We start from the raw sequence: 22,013 nt of genomic DNA on the forward strand, positions 1-22,013 counted from the left end.
TTTTACTCTTGTTTTCAATTTATGTTATTTATTTTTTATTATGAGCCTAAATTTATTCACAATTTTTAAAATATAACGGTAAATGAGACTGCTTATTCTTATATAATACTTAAACAAAAAAATCCTACCGAATCTGGAAGGATCTTCTTGTGATGGCAGAGATGAGATTGTATGTGAAAGCAAGTAACAACACTTCTGCATGCAAGCTCCAATGAATGTAATGTTACCGTCGTGTAATGTTACCGTCGTGCAAGAGATTTCTCTGCGTGGAGATTGATATCCTCTATGTCACTCACATACACTGCGGTTCATTACATGTATGTTGAGGCACGAACGACAACTCTGCTATGAGAATACCTCTATGTATTAATCGGTATTGGAGTGTATCCTTTTATGCCTTGTAGTTACTTCCCTTACAGCTAAATTTTCATTTACCCTTGGGTAAACAAATAAAAAATTCGCCGAATAAAATATGTTTACTGCGTTAAACAAAATATCATTACATATACAACAGGATCGCGAATAACTAAAGTAAAGAATCTTCATGAAGTTGATGTAGCGATTAAAGAAATATTAAAATGGGTAGCTAATGTAGTGGCTAACGAAGCGTTACCAGGGATTTTTGACGCAAGGTATGGTACACGTATGTATTCATTTGGTTCATGCAAGGAAATCTATAGTTATCTGATATCGTTATAGTTTCGATGATGTATTGGTACATTCACAGAAGATACAAATTGCTGGTAATCGATTGTTTTTACATAACAGACACATGTTTGTCGCGTTCAATCGCCATCTATATTGTACATACTGGTCATGTACGTAATTCCGGCCTGTACGTAAAAAATCGGCCACCTGTGTAAAATCATTTTCATGTACAGTATATGCCGGCACGTATACAATTAATACATGTAATCGGCAATACGTGGCTACCTTCATGAGAAGCAGTCTTGTATATTGGCTTCATGTTTGTAGGTAGTAACGGATCTAGAGTCCGTGAGGTAGCTTAAACGAAATAAAATTGTGTTGAAATCGAGTTTATAAAAAAGCATTACCTTGACTTTGTTTTAACTTGTAATCTTCATGAATTACAGTATGATACTGAAGTTATTTTTATATTATGCTTATGATATTTCGGGCATGGTTTACAAACAGTTCAAGTGAAAATGGATGTTGGTCTTTGTATGGGTTTATTTTGTTTTGATATGTTAAATTAAGTTAAAGTTTCGAAGTTGAAGATTAATAAGATTTAATGTGTCAAATTATTTCTCAGATGCAAGTGACTTTGATGCAATTAATGTGCATTTATGAAGTATATATAATGTGATACTGATAGGCCATAAATAAGTAGAATATGTCGCTTTAGTGTGTTAAATTAAATGCATATCTTACTAATACAGAGTCTTAAATGATTTTTTAAAGAAAATCGTTTAAAGGGAGATTAATAATAATTAATTAGTCAGAGCCCAGAGCCCTTGGTTTCTCCGTTATGAAGTGCGGCCCTAGATGTTCAGAAAATATCCTATGAAAATGTCTTCTATTCACAAAGTATAAAAGAAACAAAATGTTGGTATTTTAGTCAACATGCAGCTTAATTAAATTGATATATGTGTATTTTAACTATTTTTGTAACTATACTTTGCATAATGTAGTATAAATCGTGCTATATTAGTGTTCACATACAAAATGTTTGCAAAATAAACGTGAATTTGTATGTGAGTATGTTATACCGAAAATTTAATAGTCAATTGACATCTGACCTGTCTATAACGAACCTAGTTTAATAAGGTCCTAATTAACAGAGCTTTCCAGTAGCAGAATATTTGTATAGTTGTATCTTGTTGAATCTTATTCAAACATATCCCGCTTCTGCTTAGGCTAAAGATGTGCGCTTTGCAATATCATTTGCGAACAGATGTCATTGCTCATTGAGTAGTATGCCACTATAGCTCAATTACATAGAGGAGATTTGTTGGATTCGGTGGATTATCGAATTTAATTCACGAGTGATCATTGAAAATAATATGTTCACGAGTGGGGCAGCCACGAGTGAAAATATATATTTACTTTGATCACGAGTGAATTAAAATCGATATTCCACCGAATCCAACACATTTTATTTTTATTTTATGCTTTTTAACAGTTTATATACATGTACATTGTTAAAGAGTTTAACTAAAAAAAATCGCCGGGATAATGACGTCATTTCGTCAAAAAAATGACGTCATTTTACAGTAAACAGTGAAAATTATCGATAATTTTCACTGATAAAATTTTCACTGTTTAAAACAGTGAAATTATCAGGTTTAAATTCACTGATATTTCTCTATAAACCACCGGAAAGCATAAAATAAATTGGAATCACTGACTCAATATCTATGTATCCCTGATCGATAACACCTATTAACACCAACCATTTCCAACTTGATAATGTCCATGACGAATAGCACAATGTAAGTCCCGCACACATTTGAAATAATCATGATTATCAAAAATGTTAAAAAATTCGTTATTCACGCCCTCTTTGAACTATTTGAGTAGGAATGTCGTTAAACTCAACAACACAAAATCGAGGTCAGTGGTCTGAGGCTTAAAAGTGGTGATGAATGAAGGATTGTTTAAATATTTTTAACAAGGAAACACGCAAATATAAACAATTAACAGACGTAAAATAGTTCTTGAAAAATAAGGAAACGTTTTTGTTAAAAAACATAATTTTAACAATCGTCAACTTAACAGATAACTGTTTACAATAATTTGCATGTTTAAATGCCTAATTTTAAAGTCTTTCATTAAACTTCACATTTTATAATAATCCACGAATAGCATTAAAGCGTCAATCATAACTGAGCTTGAAGATAATTAAGACATCTAATTGTTCTACAAAATTTTGTTTGCGATGTTACTTTGCGCCCAACTTCTATAAATATGAAGTTGATATACATCGACGTAATCGGTAGATTACGGACGATTGCACCCATTAATATTCCAAAACTTTACCCATTAATTACCCAAAACTATCGCATTTTCGTCCGCTTACTGATTATCGATCGGGTAAGAAAATGAGCAATAGAATTTATGAAATAGTGCAAACAATGCAATAAAAAACGATATACTTCAAAGATTATTCCCGTTTAAGCCATGTCAAATGTGTTTGAAAAAAAACACATCATGTTTAAACACGCAAAGCCGATAGTTCCCCACACACTGCAATATCATTCACTACTTGGGTGGGTGACCTAGTATCATGACGTCACACCGAAAAGGAGAGTACTCGATTGCTATAGGCAATATGTACGGAATCCGGATAAGGTCATCTATAATCTCGCCCTTCTTTCGTCAAGGGCGACACTAGATACACGAAGCGATACACGATATTGTGCGCGACAGTCGCGGCGACGCACGATATTTTGCGCGACAGTCGCGGCGACGCACGATGTTTTGCGCGACAATCGCGGCGACGCACGATATATTAAACACGATTTATCGCCCTTGTGTAGGTCGCCCAAAAGGCGATATGTCGTGTTAAATATATCTTGCGTCGCCGCAACTGTCGCGCAAACTATCGTGCGTCGGCCGCGACTGTCGCGACAAATATCGTGCGTCGCAACGACTGTCGCGAACAACATCGTACGTCGCCGGACTGTCGTGAAAATTATCGTGTATCGCTTCGTGTGTCGCGTTCAAAGGGTGACACTAGACACACGAAGCGACGCACGATATTTTGCACGACAGTCGCGGCGACGCACGATATTTTATTATTCAAATATATTATCCGAATCTCGTGTTTCGCGGTCTTATTTCAGACCACGACATTAGACACACGAAGCGATACTTGATATTTTGCGCGACAGTCGCGGCGACGCACGATATTTGTACTGTTCAAATATGCTGTAATAATATCGCCTGTCGACTGTCGCGTTTTTTAAACGGTGCGACAGTTATTTTTAACCATTTATTGTCAATATTGCTGCCATCGACACACTTATAAAAGATTATTCTAGCATTAGTAAACCGAGTACAAATTAATTAATTTTCATAATAATTTTGATATATATTGACAAGGAAATATGTTTGAAACTATTCAAAAATGTGAACAATGGAGTAAAATTTCTATCAATTTTAAGATAATATATCATTAAAATCTGTATCACTTCCAATAGTATTGCAGATTTGTAGATAACGTTTAACTTCAAGTAATTCAATAGTCATAGAAAAACAGCTTCAGATATACGCATTTGTTGACTTTCAAACAGCAGTATATTTGATTTTACGTAAGACATTGTTTTTATGATTACATCATTTTAAATGCCAATCTGGTCCTTTATTTCAGGTCGCATGCAAGAAATCTGTAGTTGACCAACAATGGATCATAATTTAACAGTGCTTTTGCTATCGCCCTTTAGTGAACTGTCGGGCAATAGAGCAACTATCAACAGAATACGGTACGCTATTTCCGTGCGTGTTAATGCTCTGTGTTATCAATGAGCTTAAGACAAATGTAAGTTGCGATTAATCGGTAAGGTCTCAAAGAATGTACATTTCTGATAATTATATACATAATTAAGACAACACATGGAAAAGTGGTAAAACGAATAGAAATGCAATGAAATACACGTATCAAAAAGACTGGTGCTATACAGCTGTATATTTAATCAGGTTTTGCGAAGAAAAAGACTGGTTATCAGATTGGCGAATGTCGGCGGGCTGGCGGCGGGCGGAACAATCTTGTCCGGGCCATAACTTTGTCGTTCATTGTGAGATTTTAAAATCATTAGGCACATTTGTTCACCATTATTAACAGGTGTGTCGCGCGAAAGAATTACGTCGATATCTCCAAGGTCAAGGTCACACATTGAGTTCAAATGTAAAAAATGGCCATAAATTAGCTTGTCCGGGCCATAACTATGTCATTCATTGTGAGATTTTAAAATCATTTGGCACATTTGTTCACCATAATTGGACGGTGTGTCTCACGAAAGAATTACGTCAATATCCCCAAGGTCAAGGACGCCACGACTAAAAATATATTTATTTTGAAACAAGGGGTGCAGCTATGAACGAATCAGTTTGAGTTGCCTCTCTTTATCAGACTTTTTGTATGCCCCCTTTCGAAGAAAAAGGGGTGTATAGTTTTCGCACTGTCCGTCTGTCTGTAAGACTGTCTGTAAGACTGTCTGTCAGTCTGTCTGTCATACTTTTCGTGTCCGCTCTCTATTTCAAATAGTTTTCATCCGATCTTTACGAAACTTGGTCTGAAGTTGGATCTAGACAATATCTAGGTCATGTTCGAATATGGGTCATGCCGGGTCAAAAACTAGGTCACGGGGTCGAAAAAACAAATCCAAGGGAAGTAGGGAAGTAATAAGCTTTAAATGGACATAATTATCTGACCTGCCAAATTATATATTTTTGTTAAATAAATCAAAGCGGTGCAGTAGGCGGCATTGTGTTTCTGACAAACACATCGTGGTAAAAGGTCAAGGTCATCCTTCAAGGTCTAGGGTCAAAATACAAATCCAAGGGAAGTAGTAAGCTTTAAAGGGAGATAATTATTCATATTGAACATAGGAACTTGATATTTGGCAAGCATGTGTATCTCATGGAGCTAGCACATTTTGAGTGGTGAATCTACAGTCACGGTAGTGGCTTTTAATTATTTGCTACTAAAAATAGAGATTTGTTACAGACAATTATTTTCAAGGAAAGTAATTTATATACTACTTATTATAAATCTCAGATTTTATATTTCCTTACCAAGAATTTAAGTTCCTTTCACAGTTACTGTACATATTTTTTTATTTTGATTATTTATAATTCAAATGATTGATTTGTCAAAGGTTTTTTTAAATGATATAATTATCATTTCTTTCCTGTACTAATTTGTGAATGGTAGGGTTAATTACATAACAGTGGACTTATGTCCATAGATACATGATGAACTCTTGCTATGATCTCTTTGATAAACCACAGGCCTTGGTTGTAAGTGATGTCTGACTTGGTCATTTTTGACTGTCTACAGACCCCCCACCTGGTTGGATTGGACAAAATCCAAGGGAAGTAATAAGCTTTAAAGGGAGATGATTTCTATACCTGCCAAATGATAAATAGAAATTTTATTTCAAAGCGGCGCAGTAGGGGGCATTGTGTTTCTGACGAACACATATCTTGTTTCAAATTGAAAACCTGGTATTGTGACAATTTTTTCCCTTGTTGTTAAATGCATTGCATTTTAAATTTTTCATATAACTTGTTTAATAAGAGTACCAAGTTTTGAACAAGATATTAAATCACTCCATTTTTATTTTATTATATGAAATTAAATCATATGTTGTTATTTTATAACGCGTTGTGTTTTTTCCATCCTTAAACATTTGCTCTAGTTTGTTTATACAAGCAGGCAATTTATTTTATGGAACATACGTTCTGCTTTGATTGAGTTGGATTTTTGATGCGTCTACGCTGACTTGAATACGACTGTAAGATCTTAAGGTGTGGAAACGGAAGGTTTTATTGATCCATTACAGGACCGGTAATATAGTTTAAGACACATGTCGTACCAATACATGTTCTATCAATTAACCTAAGTTGAGCGACACTTGTTTCATTTGTGAAATGCATACCTGTTATTTGCATAACTACATCATCCAGATAATTATTCAAGCATGCATACTTACAGATGAGGAGCGTCATACGAAAATGGGTCTATTCCACATGCTACCAGCGTAGCTCCAGAAACGCCAATGCATCTGAGCAGTCTTGTCAGGAGCTACAGTGTCCGTTAATGAGACCACATACCTTAGCGAAATTTAAAGCGGACAAGATAGCTCCTGACCAGACTGCACGGATGCACAGGCTGGTCTGTAGCTACGTTGGTCGCATATGACATAATAAACATAATTGAATGACCGGCTCGAATATAAATTTTAATTGTTTATAATTTATACTTACGTTATACGCATATGAGTCACGTTCTGAGAAAACTGGGCATAATGCATATGCGTAAAGTGTCGTCCCAGATTAGCCTGTGCAGTCCGCACAGTCTAATCAGGGACGACACTTTCCGCCTAAATTGGATTTTTGCTAAGAAGAAACTTCATTTAAACGAAAAATTTCATGAAAGCGAAAAATTTCATGAAAGCGGGAAGTGTCGTCCCTGATTAGCCTGTGCGGAGTGCACAGGCTAATCTGGGACGACACTTTACGCACAGGCATTATGCCCAGTTTTCTCAGAACACGACTCATATATCATGTTCAAACAACTTGTGCTTCTTGTTAGAGATGGGCTTCGCAGGCAATCGTTCAACTGCATACTTGAAAGTCCGGAATCCTTTCAAAACAAGGACGATTTCAATGACATAATAAAAAAGAACCACGTATCAGTGGCGTTGGGTCTGCATGCATACAAGGCGGGGAAATTGTTAAAAGGTAAGTTCTCCATTAGAATATGTTCGCATTTTTGAATTATTTCATCTGACGTTGTGAGTTGTTCACGAGCATAAACAAAATAGATGTATAAGGTCGTTTTGAAACAAGTTCGATACTTAAGACTTTTAGTGACACACATAAGTTATCGCCAATAGTCCAAACAGGTCTTGAAGCGGTGTTTATTATCTTTAATATACCTCACATTTATTCAGTATTTGTGTTATTGCATCAAATTATGTTGAAATCTTAACAGAACACCAAACACTCCAATTTTCATGACACATAAATAAGCATGGTAGTAAAACTTAATTGTGAAGTTTGAGTATTCCATTCAGACTATAAATTCTAACCGTGATCGACTGTTGTAGATCAGTTTAAAAGTCTTGAATAAACACATCCGATTTTCGTTTCCTTGCAATCGGTATCAAACTATTCGCATCCTATTTTTTAGAAACCTTATTATTATAGTATTTAACCGATATGTGACGTGACGTCATTCGCCTTTGTTCAAGCTCAATGCGGTTTCGTAAGCACACATCAATGGTTTGGTAGGTTTGCTTACACTAAGATGTAGTCCGCGGAAAAATACATTGTTAAAAAACACCATACATTTCTAACTTGTTGTTTTAAAGCCATGTTTAACAAGGTAGCGTTAACAATGCTTTAACATCAAAACAAGGAACATTGTTTGTATAAATGTATGTGGAATAAAATACATGTCTGTCCGTTGTCTTGTTGTTTCAACTTAAACTTGGGAATTCGTATACATGTACAAGCGCACAGATTTGAGATGATAACGATTGTCGTCTCATCAAACCCAGTGGATAAGCATGTTAAAATATTCAATCTATGCACACATTCGGTGGATGAACAAATTTTTACGCCATGTCAACGATTTTGTGACTTTTTCAATGATTATGTGGAAAGGGATCTCATGCGCATATTACCGGTAGTTCGTCTTGAATGCTTTGAGCTTTTATGAGTACATACGTACAGCATTCTTCCTCGTAAAGGTAAATATCATGTCTAATATATCCACTGTATGTCTGCAAAATCGATTTATATCAAGCCAATACATTTTCACGAGCACAAAACCTTTTACTGTCTTCATCAATTTACTGTCTTTCGTTGAGAAATGCAAAAAACAAAATATAATTATATTATATAAAAAAATACAGCAACACAACATTATTAAACATAAAACAGAAGTTTTGAATTGATTATTCAACCTATTGCACGACAGTTCCGCAGGCAGTCGCTGTATCACGTTGAATAGACATTTTCAAATTCTAGTTTATATCTATTTTTGCATATCTTCACATTCGGAATATTCGGCGGTGTCCAAAGCAAAAACTCACACATTTTCATGAATCGTTTGCGTGTTTGAAACTTGGAGTAAAATAATTATACTGCGAGCTCATCATATCACGTAAGTTGTAATAATCTGCGCATGTTGTATATATTTATGATGTGTGTGTAAATTTATGCCAGAAAATAGTTTGTGTGGCTCATATTACCCATTAATGTGCCGTCTTTTGGAGTTGCAACTTAATATTATTATGGTTAATTATTGCAACTCATGCGCGTATTAATTAAAATTTAAAAAAAAAGCTTCCCGTCATGCAACGCGTATAAGCTTACAGGTTGGTAGAGACGCGACACCTTAATTGTATACTATATGAAGGTACTTGCAACATTATTTCAGACGGAAACTGCCCGTATGTTCTGATCCTAGGTGGTACCGATATAAACGAAGTTTCTAGAGACCAACATATCGTAAAGACCATAGACAGTGCAATTAATAAAGCAAGGTAAGTGTAGTTTTCAAGTCCAGGTATAGGTAAACTAAATGTACTAGCATAGATGTTATGCGATATTGAAGACGAATACCATTTTGTAATTTTATGTCCTCTTTATACAGATATAAGCAAAATGTAAATTGACAAATTCTATTATAACCGACCTAGTATGCATAAATTTATTCTTTTGTTAACAAATGCTAAAACCAAAGTCCTAAATAAACTCGCGATATATTGTAAAAATGCTTTTAAAATGAGAACTGATAAATTGAATGCAAACGTTGAGTAATATGATGGCTTAAGGCATTGTTGTATGTATTTATTTTGACCTTGCGGTCAAGGATAACCCATGAAAGTGCAAGCACTTATTTCCAATGGGGTCCTTTGGTTTTGCTGAAGAGACAGCAAGCAGAAGAGACAGTATTGGGATACAAGGAATCCGGGTGCGATACCCTAGCTTATTGCGAATAGATCCCTTGGTTCTTTTACGTGCTCAGTGTATAGCACCGATACACGCGAGAATTACCTGGGTTTCATACCAGTACATCTCTAGTTGGGTGGGAAACACTTGAAGCATCGAACCGGGGACCTCTGGAATGGTAGACCAGAGTGTTACCACTCGACCACCGCACCACCCTTGTTAACACACTTTTATGTACTATTTTGTTCACTTTCGAATTACTATGCATGTGCTTATTGCTTATATATTGTCATTTATGTATATGTAACGATGAACTGGAAATGTTCAAGTTATAGAATAAACTTATGTTCTGTTCTGTTCTGATATTATGCGCAATGTCAATTTGGAACCGTGCTTACTGTAGGTAACGTTATTCGGCTGCAGCCTGCAGGTACACACGAAATGTACATAGAAAGTGTTTAATATCATCAGTAAATGGAGGCCTTACCCATGAACACAAAATAATACTGCCTAGCATGCACAAAATCATTCATATTCCAAAATATTATGTGAAGACTTTAAATATTTTCATAAACATTATGATGCCAACCTAGCTTAGCTTCATTTATTTGCTATGATTTTTCTTATAATAATTCTGATACCGATATTCTTGTGTTTTCGTAAGAGACAAACTATAATAATATGTTGTACATTCCGTTTGGAATAATATATTCACAAAAAAGTATTTATATATTGTGGTTATGCATGGGATTGCAGCCATCTTTATGAAGATGGTAAAATAGTGCTCTTAATTATGAAAAATTATCTTTTCAGTGGAATTGTAGCGTTCAGTGAGGCTTTAAACGCAGTATTACGACATAAATGGGTAAGTTTATGTTTTAAATGGTGGCACGGTTATTTTACAAACGACACCTTGCCATTTGTCTTCATGTTGGATTTAATATGTTTAACTGATTTTAAACTATTTTCAGTAGTTTTACATTAGGATATAATAATGTCATTGTCACATGTATAATAGCGTCTATCAAGTGGTATACAAAACAAAGTAGTTGGAGACAAAAGCTATATAAATACGCTATAACGCATCGAAATATCTATATTGAAGGGTCAATAAAGTATTCCATGTTTGACCCCTTCTAGTTTACTGGTTTTGCCAACAAATAGAATCTGTAACAAATTAATGTCTATGTTGATGTTACAAAACCCATGTAGTGGTCATGTTGCTTTGCGCGTTGATGGCATCACATGCACATCTGAAGAGTCTACGCACATTTATTCTCTTTTATTCAGCCTCATATATCAAGCGAGCGTCTGGTTGTTATTCCACAAGGTAAGAAGTTGGTAGTTAGTTTAATATATGTACAATATGAAGTTCTCCAGTCCAATGATTTAGTGCAATTTAATAAATTATATTGTATTTGAATTATCGTTAATTTCCTTTCTGTTTCTCTGCTGAACATTTTCCTTTTATATACTTTTATTGAAAAAAACAAACACATTTATCTTCAGCGGTGACCGTGTTTCCTAGTAACTCGTTCAATATCAAAGAATACATAAAGACCAAATGTGTGACGTCATTGTCTTGCGCAGTAGATCAAACGGAAAGCCTCCCGGTGACCTGTGATATCGGTCGCATAGATAACGTCGAAGCTGGTAAAATGATATTGTTGACGTTTGTTGGTGGAATCCGCCCAGTGAAGAACCCATTGCTAGCCATTTCATTTTTCACTGGTAAGTCTTTTTATCCGGATAAACAACGCCATATTTGACAGTTCGTCTTCAACGTCTTTTTTAATGGTTATTATTTGGCTTTTTGTGCATGAACCCCTGTTAAAGCTAATTGCAAAGTTGTTATCAACAGACGATGACCAACACTATTTACACTATTCCTTTTTAAGTGCATTCATTCGGCTATATTTTTGTATTTGCAGAATGGATATCGCAAGATCCAGTCAATAGGAAACACGTGTTGCTAGTTTTTATTGGGAAGGCAGTAAGGACTTTTAATTTCTTTATTGGTGTTCATTGTATATCAATGTACACAGCTGGTGAAGGCAATACGCATGATATTTATTTGGTGCTTCATTCTTGACGTTTACGATATATATTTGTATTCGCCATTACATTGCTACTAGCATGTCTATCCGTAGTATCGGTCCTCTTAATGAATACATACGAATTTTGGAAGTGAAAAAATACAAAAACACGCATGTGTTATATGTCTATCTATAGCTAAATGTGTATTCTTGGACATAACAACGAAAACTGCATTTAAATTGGAAATGCTTTGAAATTTGACTGGCTAGACTAAGTTCCCTGTAGTAATCTGTTTCATGAACAATTGTCTCGTAGTTTCGTCCCTTCTGATAGGTTGCTAAGATTTGTTACTATGCGCAAGTGCCTGTTCTAAAAAAAGTAAATTAATGGAAAAACGAAACTCTTGCTCATGTTCTTAAAATATTTTTACATTTTATTCAAAAATAAGCGGCATATAACATTTGATAAAGCTTCTTTTAATCCATAAACAGACTAACATAATTGTGTGTTACGTAATTAAAAATCATAGCATCAGCCTGGAATAAACATGACCTACTTCCCAACAAACACCAGAAATCACGAGAATGGCCGTCTATTACAGTCATGGATAACCATCAAATAAATTTCATTTTCTTAAAATTGAAAAAAAAACAACAAAATTTTCCAGCACTTCTTGAAGGTTTTTCGTTAAAGGTACGATACTATGATGAGGACCGATACTATGAAAGTAAGGGATACCTTTTAAGGTATTTGTAATCGCGTAACAAAAGAACAAAACAAAATAAAACAAAATTTTGTTTCTTAAATATCTGGCTGAAAAAATCACAATATTGAAACTATGTTTGTTCACCTCAATGTATTTGTTTTTGTATTGTAGATTCGTATTAATTTAACAATAATTTAAAGAAACAAGAATTCTTAAGATATTTGGTGCATGTTGTAGAAAATAAGAACGAAAAGTAAGCGAAAAATTGAATGAAATTACTCAAAAAGTACTTAAGGTTAGATTTTGATACTTAGATTACATATTTAGATTGATGACAGGTGCCTACTTTATGTTCTATTGTTTTACGTAGCAATTAAGATATGAAACATGATGTATAAAAATGCGAATAATCTATATTGCCTTGATCTTTATTTTTACTTAAGTAGTGCCACAAAATGTGTTGTTTATTATAGAATTGTCAGTGTTGGTGCATTTGACTATATTTGTTATGACACCTATATTTATCCAGATCCCTGGTGACTTGTTTATTCCAATATTTATTTACCACAGCTTGACCTGGGTTACTATGAGCGATTTATCCAGGCGATCTCTCAGTATGTATATATTTTGCATATTTATATTACTTACCCGTTTATTATTAACGCCCGTAAATGCCCTGTTGTAGCAATTTGTATCACGCATCTGATACTTTATACTAGGGATGCAAGAGGTTACAAAAATCATTAACCGGTTAACCTTTTGCCGTAACCGGTTATTAACCGGTTAACCGAAGCACATGAAGTAGTAATAATGATTAAGAGTAAGTAAAAATGTCATACCGCTCGAACCGCACTATAGAAACAAAAGTAATTTCAGATTTGACAACGCTTGCGTTTATAAAATGCCAGTTTCGTAATAAAATGTAATATATATATATAACTTTTCCTTCGTAAATGCATTGGAGCAAAAAAAATGAAGAACTACAATATCTTCATTTTCACGTGTCATTAACTTATTTTTGGTTGGGCCGCTTATATTACGTTCGCTCACAAAAATGGTGTGTTCCTTTGTTCAGTCTGTTTAAATTTTTAAAACTCAAATTGACTTAATATTCAAATCATTTGTTTCCTTCCAGTGAGACGTAAAGTGGGTGGTTCAACGAACCCGCATCTCTTCTTATTCGATAATTGCATATTTGTTGTTTGCATTTTAGCGTCTGTTGCCGAAGTATTATCGTTTGATATTCATTATACATTTTAAAAATGAGGGTAAAATAAAGGACACGGATTGAAATTTAATAATTTATATAATCAGTATACGTATTTAATAGCGAAGTAACTGAGTATTATGATCTCAAATACTTAAAGTTACGTATGTTTGTTAACGTACCATAGCGCGCAAATTTTAAGCAATTACACAAAAGATAAATGTAACGGTTTTATTTTTTAAATATTTTTAATTGATGTTTAGGTATTTAATAAGTTAATAATTTACTTTCTTAAATAAAACTTACATCGGACGGTAATGGTGGAATCGTTGGACGTAAATTATACTAATGATATTATATTCTGATAAAGAAATACGCCGTAAACTCGACAAAATTTCAACAACGAATGCAATTCTTGATAAAATTGTTACTTATAAACACGGTATTTTCGAGAGAAATCTGTGTTGGATATTGGTTAACAAAACATCAAAATAAGCCTTCCAATGTATCAACTAATTTTTATCGCGTGTTCGATTAGGGAGGCGGAAAACTACAACGGGCGAGGCATGGTATGGTATTGCGCAAGGGGGGGGGGGGGTTAGAGGGTTAGGGTTTGGGTAAGTGTTAGGGGTCGGGTTAGGGTTTTGGTTAGCCTAAATCCAACCCTAACCCTAACCCGACCCCTAATCCTAACCCTTACCCTAACCCTTTTTTGGGGTTATCACCCCTGACCATGCCTCGCCCGTTGTAGTTTTCCGCCTCCCGTTCGATTAAGTGTCAATAACGTCTTCGCTGATAGCTCGCACTCCCCGCAGTTCGCTAGTTACATTTTCTCGAGTCAAACAAAACAATAGGGTCAATTATCAAAATGTTACCCCTTTTTGTTATCACAAAGGTATTGATTTATTGCTTTATTACTTTGATTCCTGACACGTTATTTATTACCGTCGATGGTGCGGCATGTTGTTTTAAATAATCGCCAGCGCAGGTTGGCAGTATGTCACGCGCGAAAAAAAAATATACAAATTTTTCCATGAAAAAAACATAATCAATTACTTTTTCCCAGGTTAACCTTTTCCCGAAAATGTAACCGGTTAACTGATCGTTTCGGTAGGTTAACCGGTTAACCTCTTGCATCCCTACTTTATACCCCCACTTTTAGAGGGGTTGCATATAGATTTGCTATTGTTCGTCCGTCGGATTTTTGTGATGCGTTTTAATGAAACAGGATTGCTGCATACGGGAATGAAACTGTGCAACCATATAAACCTTCAGTCGAGTTTTAGCACTATAATGTTCTGGTCCATTTTTCGACATTAGTGGAGAAGATAAAACACTGGAATATTGGGGCATCTGCGTCCTACGGACACATGTCTACATGTAGTTATATTTGTGAAATGAATCTATTAAACAGTATATAGTATGTTTTCGCTCGAAATCTTCATTGTATTCACGCAGTTGAAAAGTTACTTTTTTCTTGACATATGAATATTAATTATGTATGTTATACAAAGTTGTAGTTCTGGTTTTTAATATTTTGGACACACATATACAAATAATGAGTGACAGCGAGTTAGCCAAAGAAACGTGTTATACAAAGTAATACTACAATTTATCAAGTATAGTTGAAATAGTTATTATATGATATTATAAATATTGCTTCTTTTACTTTATTGTGTACAGGAAAATTAAATGTCGCTCATTTCAACAACAGGTGCCCCGGTGCTGTTTACATACCCGGCCTGCCTTGCGAGGAAACGCACGCAGCTATTCGCGATAGTCGTCTACTGCTCAACACGTCCGACAGCGAGGGAATGGCGCTGACTATTTTGGAGGTAACAATTGTCAAGGTCTTAAAACCTCTCAGCTATCTTATAGGTAACATGTGTTTGTGTGTGTGTGGTAAGTGGATGCACGCCTGCGTGTGGTCTTGTAAGAAAGAATTTACTGTTTTAGAATAGTTTTCTCTAAAGGTGATCTAAAGGTGATATACTGATTCGTTCTCGTTGTATAGGCTATGGCGCTGGGGACGCCCGTGATGGTGAGGAACATTCCTGGAAATACTGCCATAGTCCAAGATGGGATCACTGGCTCCGTCTTTAATAGTGTCCGTGTAAGTCATGAATATGCTTTGTCCAATATACATTTGACTGCGGATGTGGTGAGTCCTATGGGCAACGATTGTGTTCCACTATAAACCCTTAGTACATCATCGCCGCGTTCTAATGTGTTTATAACACGCAATACAGGATAATCAGCCGCGGCATGAGACACTTGGTATTATGCCTTATACGGCCAGCCTGTGTACCCGCGCCATCTGGTGAGGCGCTATATTCTGCCTATGGCAGAAGAGCCATTTTTGCATGACGCGGCTAATGAATTACTAATTAAAAAGTGCATCAATACACTTGCTTCAGTGAAAAAAGCGTTTTAAAGTGTGGCTTGTTCGGAATTTAATTTTTAAATGTACATTGCGATTCATGTAAACATGAGCTTTGCAGCTTACAATACATTGCCATCTGTAATAATAGTGAACAATTGCTGAAGGAAAATCGATTCTATGACAAATACCCGTTTGTAGGCACAGCTGTTTGAAATCTTTATCCGTTTAATATGAAGTAAAATGTGGATTTATGTTAATATATATATATATATATATATATATATAAAATATTTTCATTAAAAATGTGTACATTATTTCAATTTTTAATACTCGAATGCGTATAACTATAAACGCATACGCGCATACCGTATTCATGCTTCTCAGACCCTCATTTGTATTTTACTAATGCATCAAACTTACATTCTTTTAGCCGGCAACATTTTGTTCATAGGACCATAGTTATTGGATTTTTTAACCACATTAAAAACATGTATGCACTTTTACAGGAGTTTATGGACACCCTCGACAAACTAGTGTTTGACAACCGTACCGCGGAGATGTTCCGACGCCAAGGAGCGGAATACGTCAACGTTAATCACAATGTGGCAGCTGAAGAGAAGTCTTATGCCAATATACTCTACAAGGTTCTGAACAACTAGACTTAGTCACTAATTTTATCAGTTGCAATGTACATGTATTTATCATACCACCACATTGATATCTGCTGATATAACGTTGCCTGATATATTTTTTTTTATATCATTGTCAACAGGAAGTTCTTATATCACTCATGTGTGGAGGATTGTCATATTACTCTGAATCAACTATAAAGTAATCATTTTTAGTAAAATCGAATCAGATTCAACTAGAAATGGCGCGGCAGAGGCCGACGCGTATCCCCACGCCGCATGTTTGACCCAGGGGCGCCCCAGGGTTGGTAATGGGGCCATGCATAGTTGAGATTGACCGTATTGTCATAAGAGAAGTTCAGTATCAATTTGAAGTGAATCGGTGTAGAAATGAAGAAATTATAGTAAAAGACAATTTTGGGTGGGTGTGGCCTATTATGGGCGGGGCGCCCCAGGGTTGGTAATAGGGCCATACATAGTTGAGATTGACCGTATTGTCATAAAAGAGGTTCAGTATCAATTTGAAGTGAAACGGTGTTGAAATGAAGAAATTATAGTAAAAGGCAATTTTGGGTGGGCGTGGCCTATGTGGGCGGGGCGCCCCAGGGTTGGTAATGGGGTCATGCATAGTTGAGATTAACTGTATTGTCATAAGAGAGGTTCAGTATCAATTTGAAGTGAATCTGTGTAGAAATGAAGAAATTGTAGTAAAAGGCAATTTTGGGTGGGCGTGGCCTATGTGGGCGGGGCGCCCCAGGGTTGGTTATGGGGCCATGCATAGCTGAGATTGACCGTATTGTCATAGGAGAGGTACAGTATCAATTTGAAGTGAACCGGTGTAGAAATGAAGAAATTATAGTAAAAGGCAATTTTGGGTGGGCGTGGCTTTTGTGGGCGTGGCCTATGTGGGCGGGGTGCCCTAGGGTTGATAATGGGGCCATGCATAGCTGAGATTGACCGTATTTTCATAAGAGAGGTTCAGTATCAATTTGAAGTGAATCGGTGTAGAAATGAAGAAATTATAGTAAAAGGCAATTTTTGGTGGGCGTGGCCTATGTGGCCCCAGGATTGGTAATGGGGCCATGCATAGTTGAGATTGACCGTATCGTCATAAGAGAGGCTCAGTATCAATTTAAAGTAAATCGGTGCAGAAATGAAGAAGTAAATGTAAAATAACATAAAAACATGAGTGAAAATCTCTGACCCAGCCCCGCCCCAACCCCCATAACTTTTGACCCAGGGGTCAAATCAAAATTCCGTCACTGTCACCGTCGCTTATATGCTCATAGCTACCATGTATGTAAGTTTTAAGGTTCTAGCGCTAATAGTGTAGGAGGAGCAAGTGGCTAGGACGGACGGACGGACTGACGCACATCACCACAATATCCCCACTTTTTCTCCGAAAAACGTGGGGATCACAAAACAAACATTTTGATACCAAGATGTAATATATTTTTAACACAAAATGCAACACAAACAGCAACAGACATTTTGTGCTCATGACATCATAAAAAACACGTCAAACAACAAAAGTTATATTTTTCTCACGCTAAAACAGCAGCTTTTTAGCGATTTTTTCATTATTTCTTTAAAATCAGGGACGAAGAGGTATGCTAAACAGAAAAACAGGTTACTGCCTGATCTTTTTGTAACATATCGGGCACGGCACGAATAAAATAACGGATCGGCATGCCTCGCCGTTATATTATTCTAAGCCTTGCCTGATATATTACAAGAAGGTAAGGCAGTTACCTGATATTCTCTATTCATTAAGCCGTGCTTTATGTTTGGTGCCTTTTTGATGTCGTTGATAAAACGGAATGTGTGTATGTTCGAGTTCGACCGCATACACCTGTGTTCATGTGCATATATGAGACGTGTTCTGAGAAAACTGGGCATAATGCATGTGAGTTAAGTGTCGTCCCAGATTAGCCTGTGCAGTCTGCACAGGCTAATCAGGGACGACACTTTCCGCCTAAACTTGATTTTGGGTAAGCAGGGACTTCCTTGAAAACTGGGCATAATGCATGTGCGTAAAGTGTCGTCCCAGATTAGCCTGTGCAGTCCGCACAGGCTAATCAGGGACGACACTTTCCACTTGTATGGTATTTTTCGTTTAAAGGAAGTCCCTCCTTACCGAAAATCTTGTTTAGGCGGAAAGTGTCGTCCCTGATTAGCCTGTGTGGACTGTACAGGCTAATCTGGGACGACACTTTACGCACATGCATTATGTCCAGTTTTCTCAGAACGCGACCCATATAGTTAGTCCACAGTTTATTGACGTTAACATGTGTACATTGATACTTTTAGTTATTATACTGATCGTAGTTAAATGTGCACTGCTATTAACTGGTATAACTGTTGCAATGTTACATAAACATATTTTTATAATCACTAGTTACCGGTGTCACTTTAATTGTTTCGTCCTGGAAAGGTTTTGCACAATTACATCGAATGTGTTTAGCTCACTCATTTTGGATAAACAGAAAGTACAACTTATTCACGATATTAGATTTGCATTCTTGGTATTTTACTCTGACTGCAGTATTATGACAGTTGAGTCATCTGAAAAATAATAGTAAATTCTTTACATCCCTGATTAGCTAATGTGCAATGTATTGATTTGTTATAAATATTACTAAAGTTTAATTAAAAGTTTTGTAGAAATGTCATTAAATTATTAGTGATATTCACAGCGTTCAGAACGGTAAAATTCTACATTGCGCTTTTTGCTTTTTGTGAGCGTTCTATGTTCGCTATGTTTGCGTTCTTCTACGTGTGCAGTTTAGCATAATAATTGTTGTAATAAACTTGCTTTGGAAGATGGATACTATATTATTTGTATATGCCGTTGTTACTCTTACTTAAGAACAAAGTATTTTAGCCTTTTATTTTATATAACCCATCTCTATATAAATACCACATGTGTAAAATTGTTCATTTCATATTTTTAAAGAATAAGAAAAACCATCTAAATAATACTATAAAATAAAGGCCATCACCATTAGATTAAACGTATGCGGTTGGCCTGCATTTGTGTTTATGTGTATTTATATTCTCATTTGACTATTTTATGAAATAAAATGTTCTGTTGTTATGCCTGTTTACGTAGCCGAAAATGATGTGTATATTAAGGTATGAAGACGATGTTCTTTTGTTTACGTCGGAAAAAAACGTCTATATGTTTGTCTTTCTGTCTATAATTGCGCGAGATCATTTGTGCGCGCTTTGACAATTAAATAGGGGGTGGGGGGGCGAAAAATATTTATTCAGGGACCCTTAACTTTGATTTTATAGACGTGATACCTATTTTATTTGAGTGTACTAAGTCCATGCGGATCTTAGGAATAAAAATAATATGTAAATTAGAAATTAAAATATAAATATACTCATATAAGAAATTAAAACGCTATTTAAGCCAGGTAGTCAAATAATTATTATTGTACTGTTAAAATGCATGCATATACTAGCATAATTGTTGAATTTGTTGATTTATTTTAGCTTTTATAACTATCTGTTAATTATAGCTTATTGTCAACAAAATAAATATAGAAATATTTTTTGTCTTGAATTTATATTTTCTTGTTGTTCAGCAAAAAAAAGAATGAGTTTTAGGAGTTAATTTTTCTTACATGTTTATTAAAGTAAATGTAGTTTAATGTTATGTAGAGAAATAAAGAAATGTCACAGCTACCGCTCGGCTCATGACATAATGATAGGAGCCTTGTTCTGTGAAAAGGGGGTTAATTGAATGTGCGTAAAATGTCGTCCCAGATTAGCCTGTGCAGTCAGTTTTTGTATTTTAAATGAAATAAAACTTGATCACAGTGTCTTACAATTTAATCCGATACTTTTAAAACTAATATTCACAACTTAACAACATAATTAAAATGAAAATATTTGACTCTCAAATCCTTAAATTATGATATTAGAATCAGTGTGCGAGTGTGCGTGTGTGTTCAATGTCTGCGAAATGTTTATTAATATGAGTTCACATGCGTTGCCGTTAGATAACCTGGAAAGCAATGTATTTTCCTTACATGCTTATGCAATCATCAAGTCAGATTCCACGTTCTCTTTTTCTATTGTGATTAGTTTCGGCTTCAATCGGTAATTTTACAGTGTGGAAAAGTTCGTAACGTCGTATATAATGCAAATTGATCGAACGGAACAGCCAAAATGTTTTGCATTCTGTCAACGCATAAACAACGTTTGAATGTCGTGTTTGCCATTCCACGTGGCGTGTGACGTCATGTTCGGCTAGCGAGTAAAGTTTTTCTAGGCTGAAAAGTGTGGCGTGTGACGTCATGTTCGGCTAGCGCGTGAAGTAAAGTTTTACTAGGCTAAAAAGTGTGGCGTGTGACGTCATGTTCGGCTAGCGCGTGAAGTAAAGTTTTGCTAGGCTGAAAAGTGTGGCGTGTGACGTCATGTTCGGCTAGCGCGTGAAGTAAAGTTTTGCTAGGCTGAAAAGTGTGGCGTGTGACGTCATGTTCGGTTAGCGCGTGAAGTAAAGTTTTGCTGAAAAGTTTGAAAGGCGCGTAAGTATCTTAATTTCGTCTAGATTTTGAAATTAGAATTCTTAAACCTCGGTTGTAGATACATTTGTCATCAAATTGTCTTTCTTTTGAGCCAAATTATTTTGACAAGATATAAACATGCGTGCCGTCCTAACGCATCATTTTTCGCTTTTTCTGATGGACTTAAATATAGTATCATGACAGCATATATTTTTAACCTGGGATAGTGCTCTCTATTTTTGTATCAAGGGCATTATTTTGTCTAAAGCGAGTAGAAAATGAAATACCTTCACAGTTTTTAAGCGGAACAAATATTACTTCATTCGCTATTTAAAAATTGACGTCACATCCAATTTGATATGTCCACACTGATGCCAATGTTATTTTACTATCAATACATGTGTATTGATGTTTACAATATGTGATACGTACTTCTGTTTGTTTTAAGTATATTCCGTATGTAAAAAATAAATATTAATACAAAGCTCAACGCGTACACCAATTAAAAAATGTAAATGAACTATTAGTAGATTTGAGCCGCGTTCTGAGAAAACTGGGCATAATGCATGTGCTTAAAGTGTCGTCCCAGATAAGTCTTGGCAGTCCGCACAGGCTAATCAGGGACGACACTTTCCGCTTAAATTAGATTTTTGCTAAGAATAGACTTCATTTGAACGAAAAATGTCATAAAGCGGAAAGTGTCGTCCCTGATTAGCCTGTGCAGATTCCACAGGCTAATCTGGGACGACACTTTACGCTCATGCATTATGCCCAGTTTTTTTCAGAAAACTACTCATTTTAAATAACTGTTACGAACCAGCATAATGTGTAAGTGCATACGCTTATGAAATGTTGTTTTATCTGGTTACATTATCAAGGCAATGAA

General features: G+C 35.6%; 1 protein-coding gene across 3 annotated transcripts; it reads left to right on the forward strand.

The window, feature by feature from the left end:
• Positions 1-448: 448 nt before the first annotated feature.
• LOC127837068 (glycosyltransferase 1 domain-containing protein 1-like) lies at positions 449-20,169 on the forward strand. 3 transcript variants are annotated; one of them, XR_008029088.1, is made up of 13 exons: positions 449-632; positions 4,334-4,445; positions 7,280-7,428; positions 9,134-9,239; positions 10,462-10,513; positions 10,939-10,978; positions 11,158-11,379; positions 11,580-11,641; positions 12,962-13,005; positions 15,313-15,433; positions 15,613-15,711; positions 16,488-17,269; positions 17,421-20,169. XR_008029088.1 is itself a non-coding variant. In XM_052363879.1 (12 exons), the coding sequence occupies exons 2-12, from the start codon at positions 4,366-4,368 to the stop codon at positions 16,638-16,640; spliced, it is 1,128 nt and encodes a 375-aa protein (XP_052219839.1). In that variant the 5' UTR covers positions 449-632; positions 4,334-4,365; the 3' UTR covers positions 16,641-20,169. The 3 variants fall into 3 exon arrangements, 1 of the variants encoding a protein (XP_052219839.1); XR_008029091.1 differs by having other exon boundaries at positions 16,488-17,118; positions 17,587-20,169; XM_052363879.1 differs by having other exon boundaries at positions 16,488-20,169.
• Positions 20,170-22,013: the final 1,844 nt, after the last annotated feature.

The sequence above is a fragment of the Dreissena polymorpha genome, chromosome 1 (genome assembly GCF_020536995.1).
Source record: "Dreissena polymorpha isolate Duluth1 chromosome 1, UMN_Dpol_1.0, whole genome shotgun sequence".
Taxonomy (NCBI): domain Eukaryota; kingdom Metazoa; phylum Mollusca; class Bivalvia; order Myida; family Dreissenidae; genus Dreissena; species Dreissena polymorpha.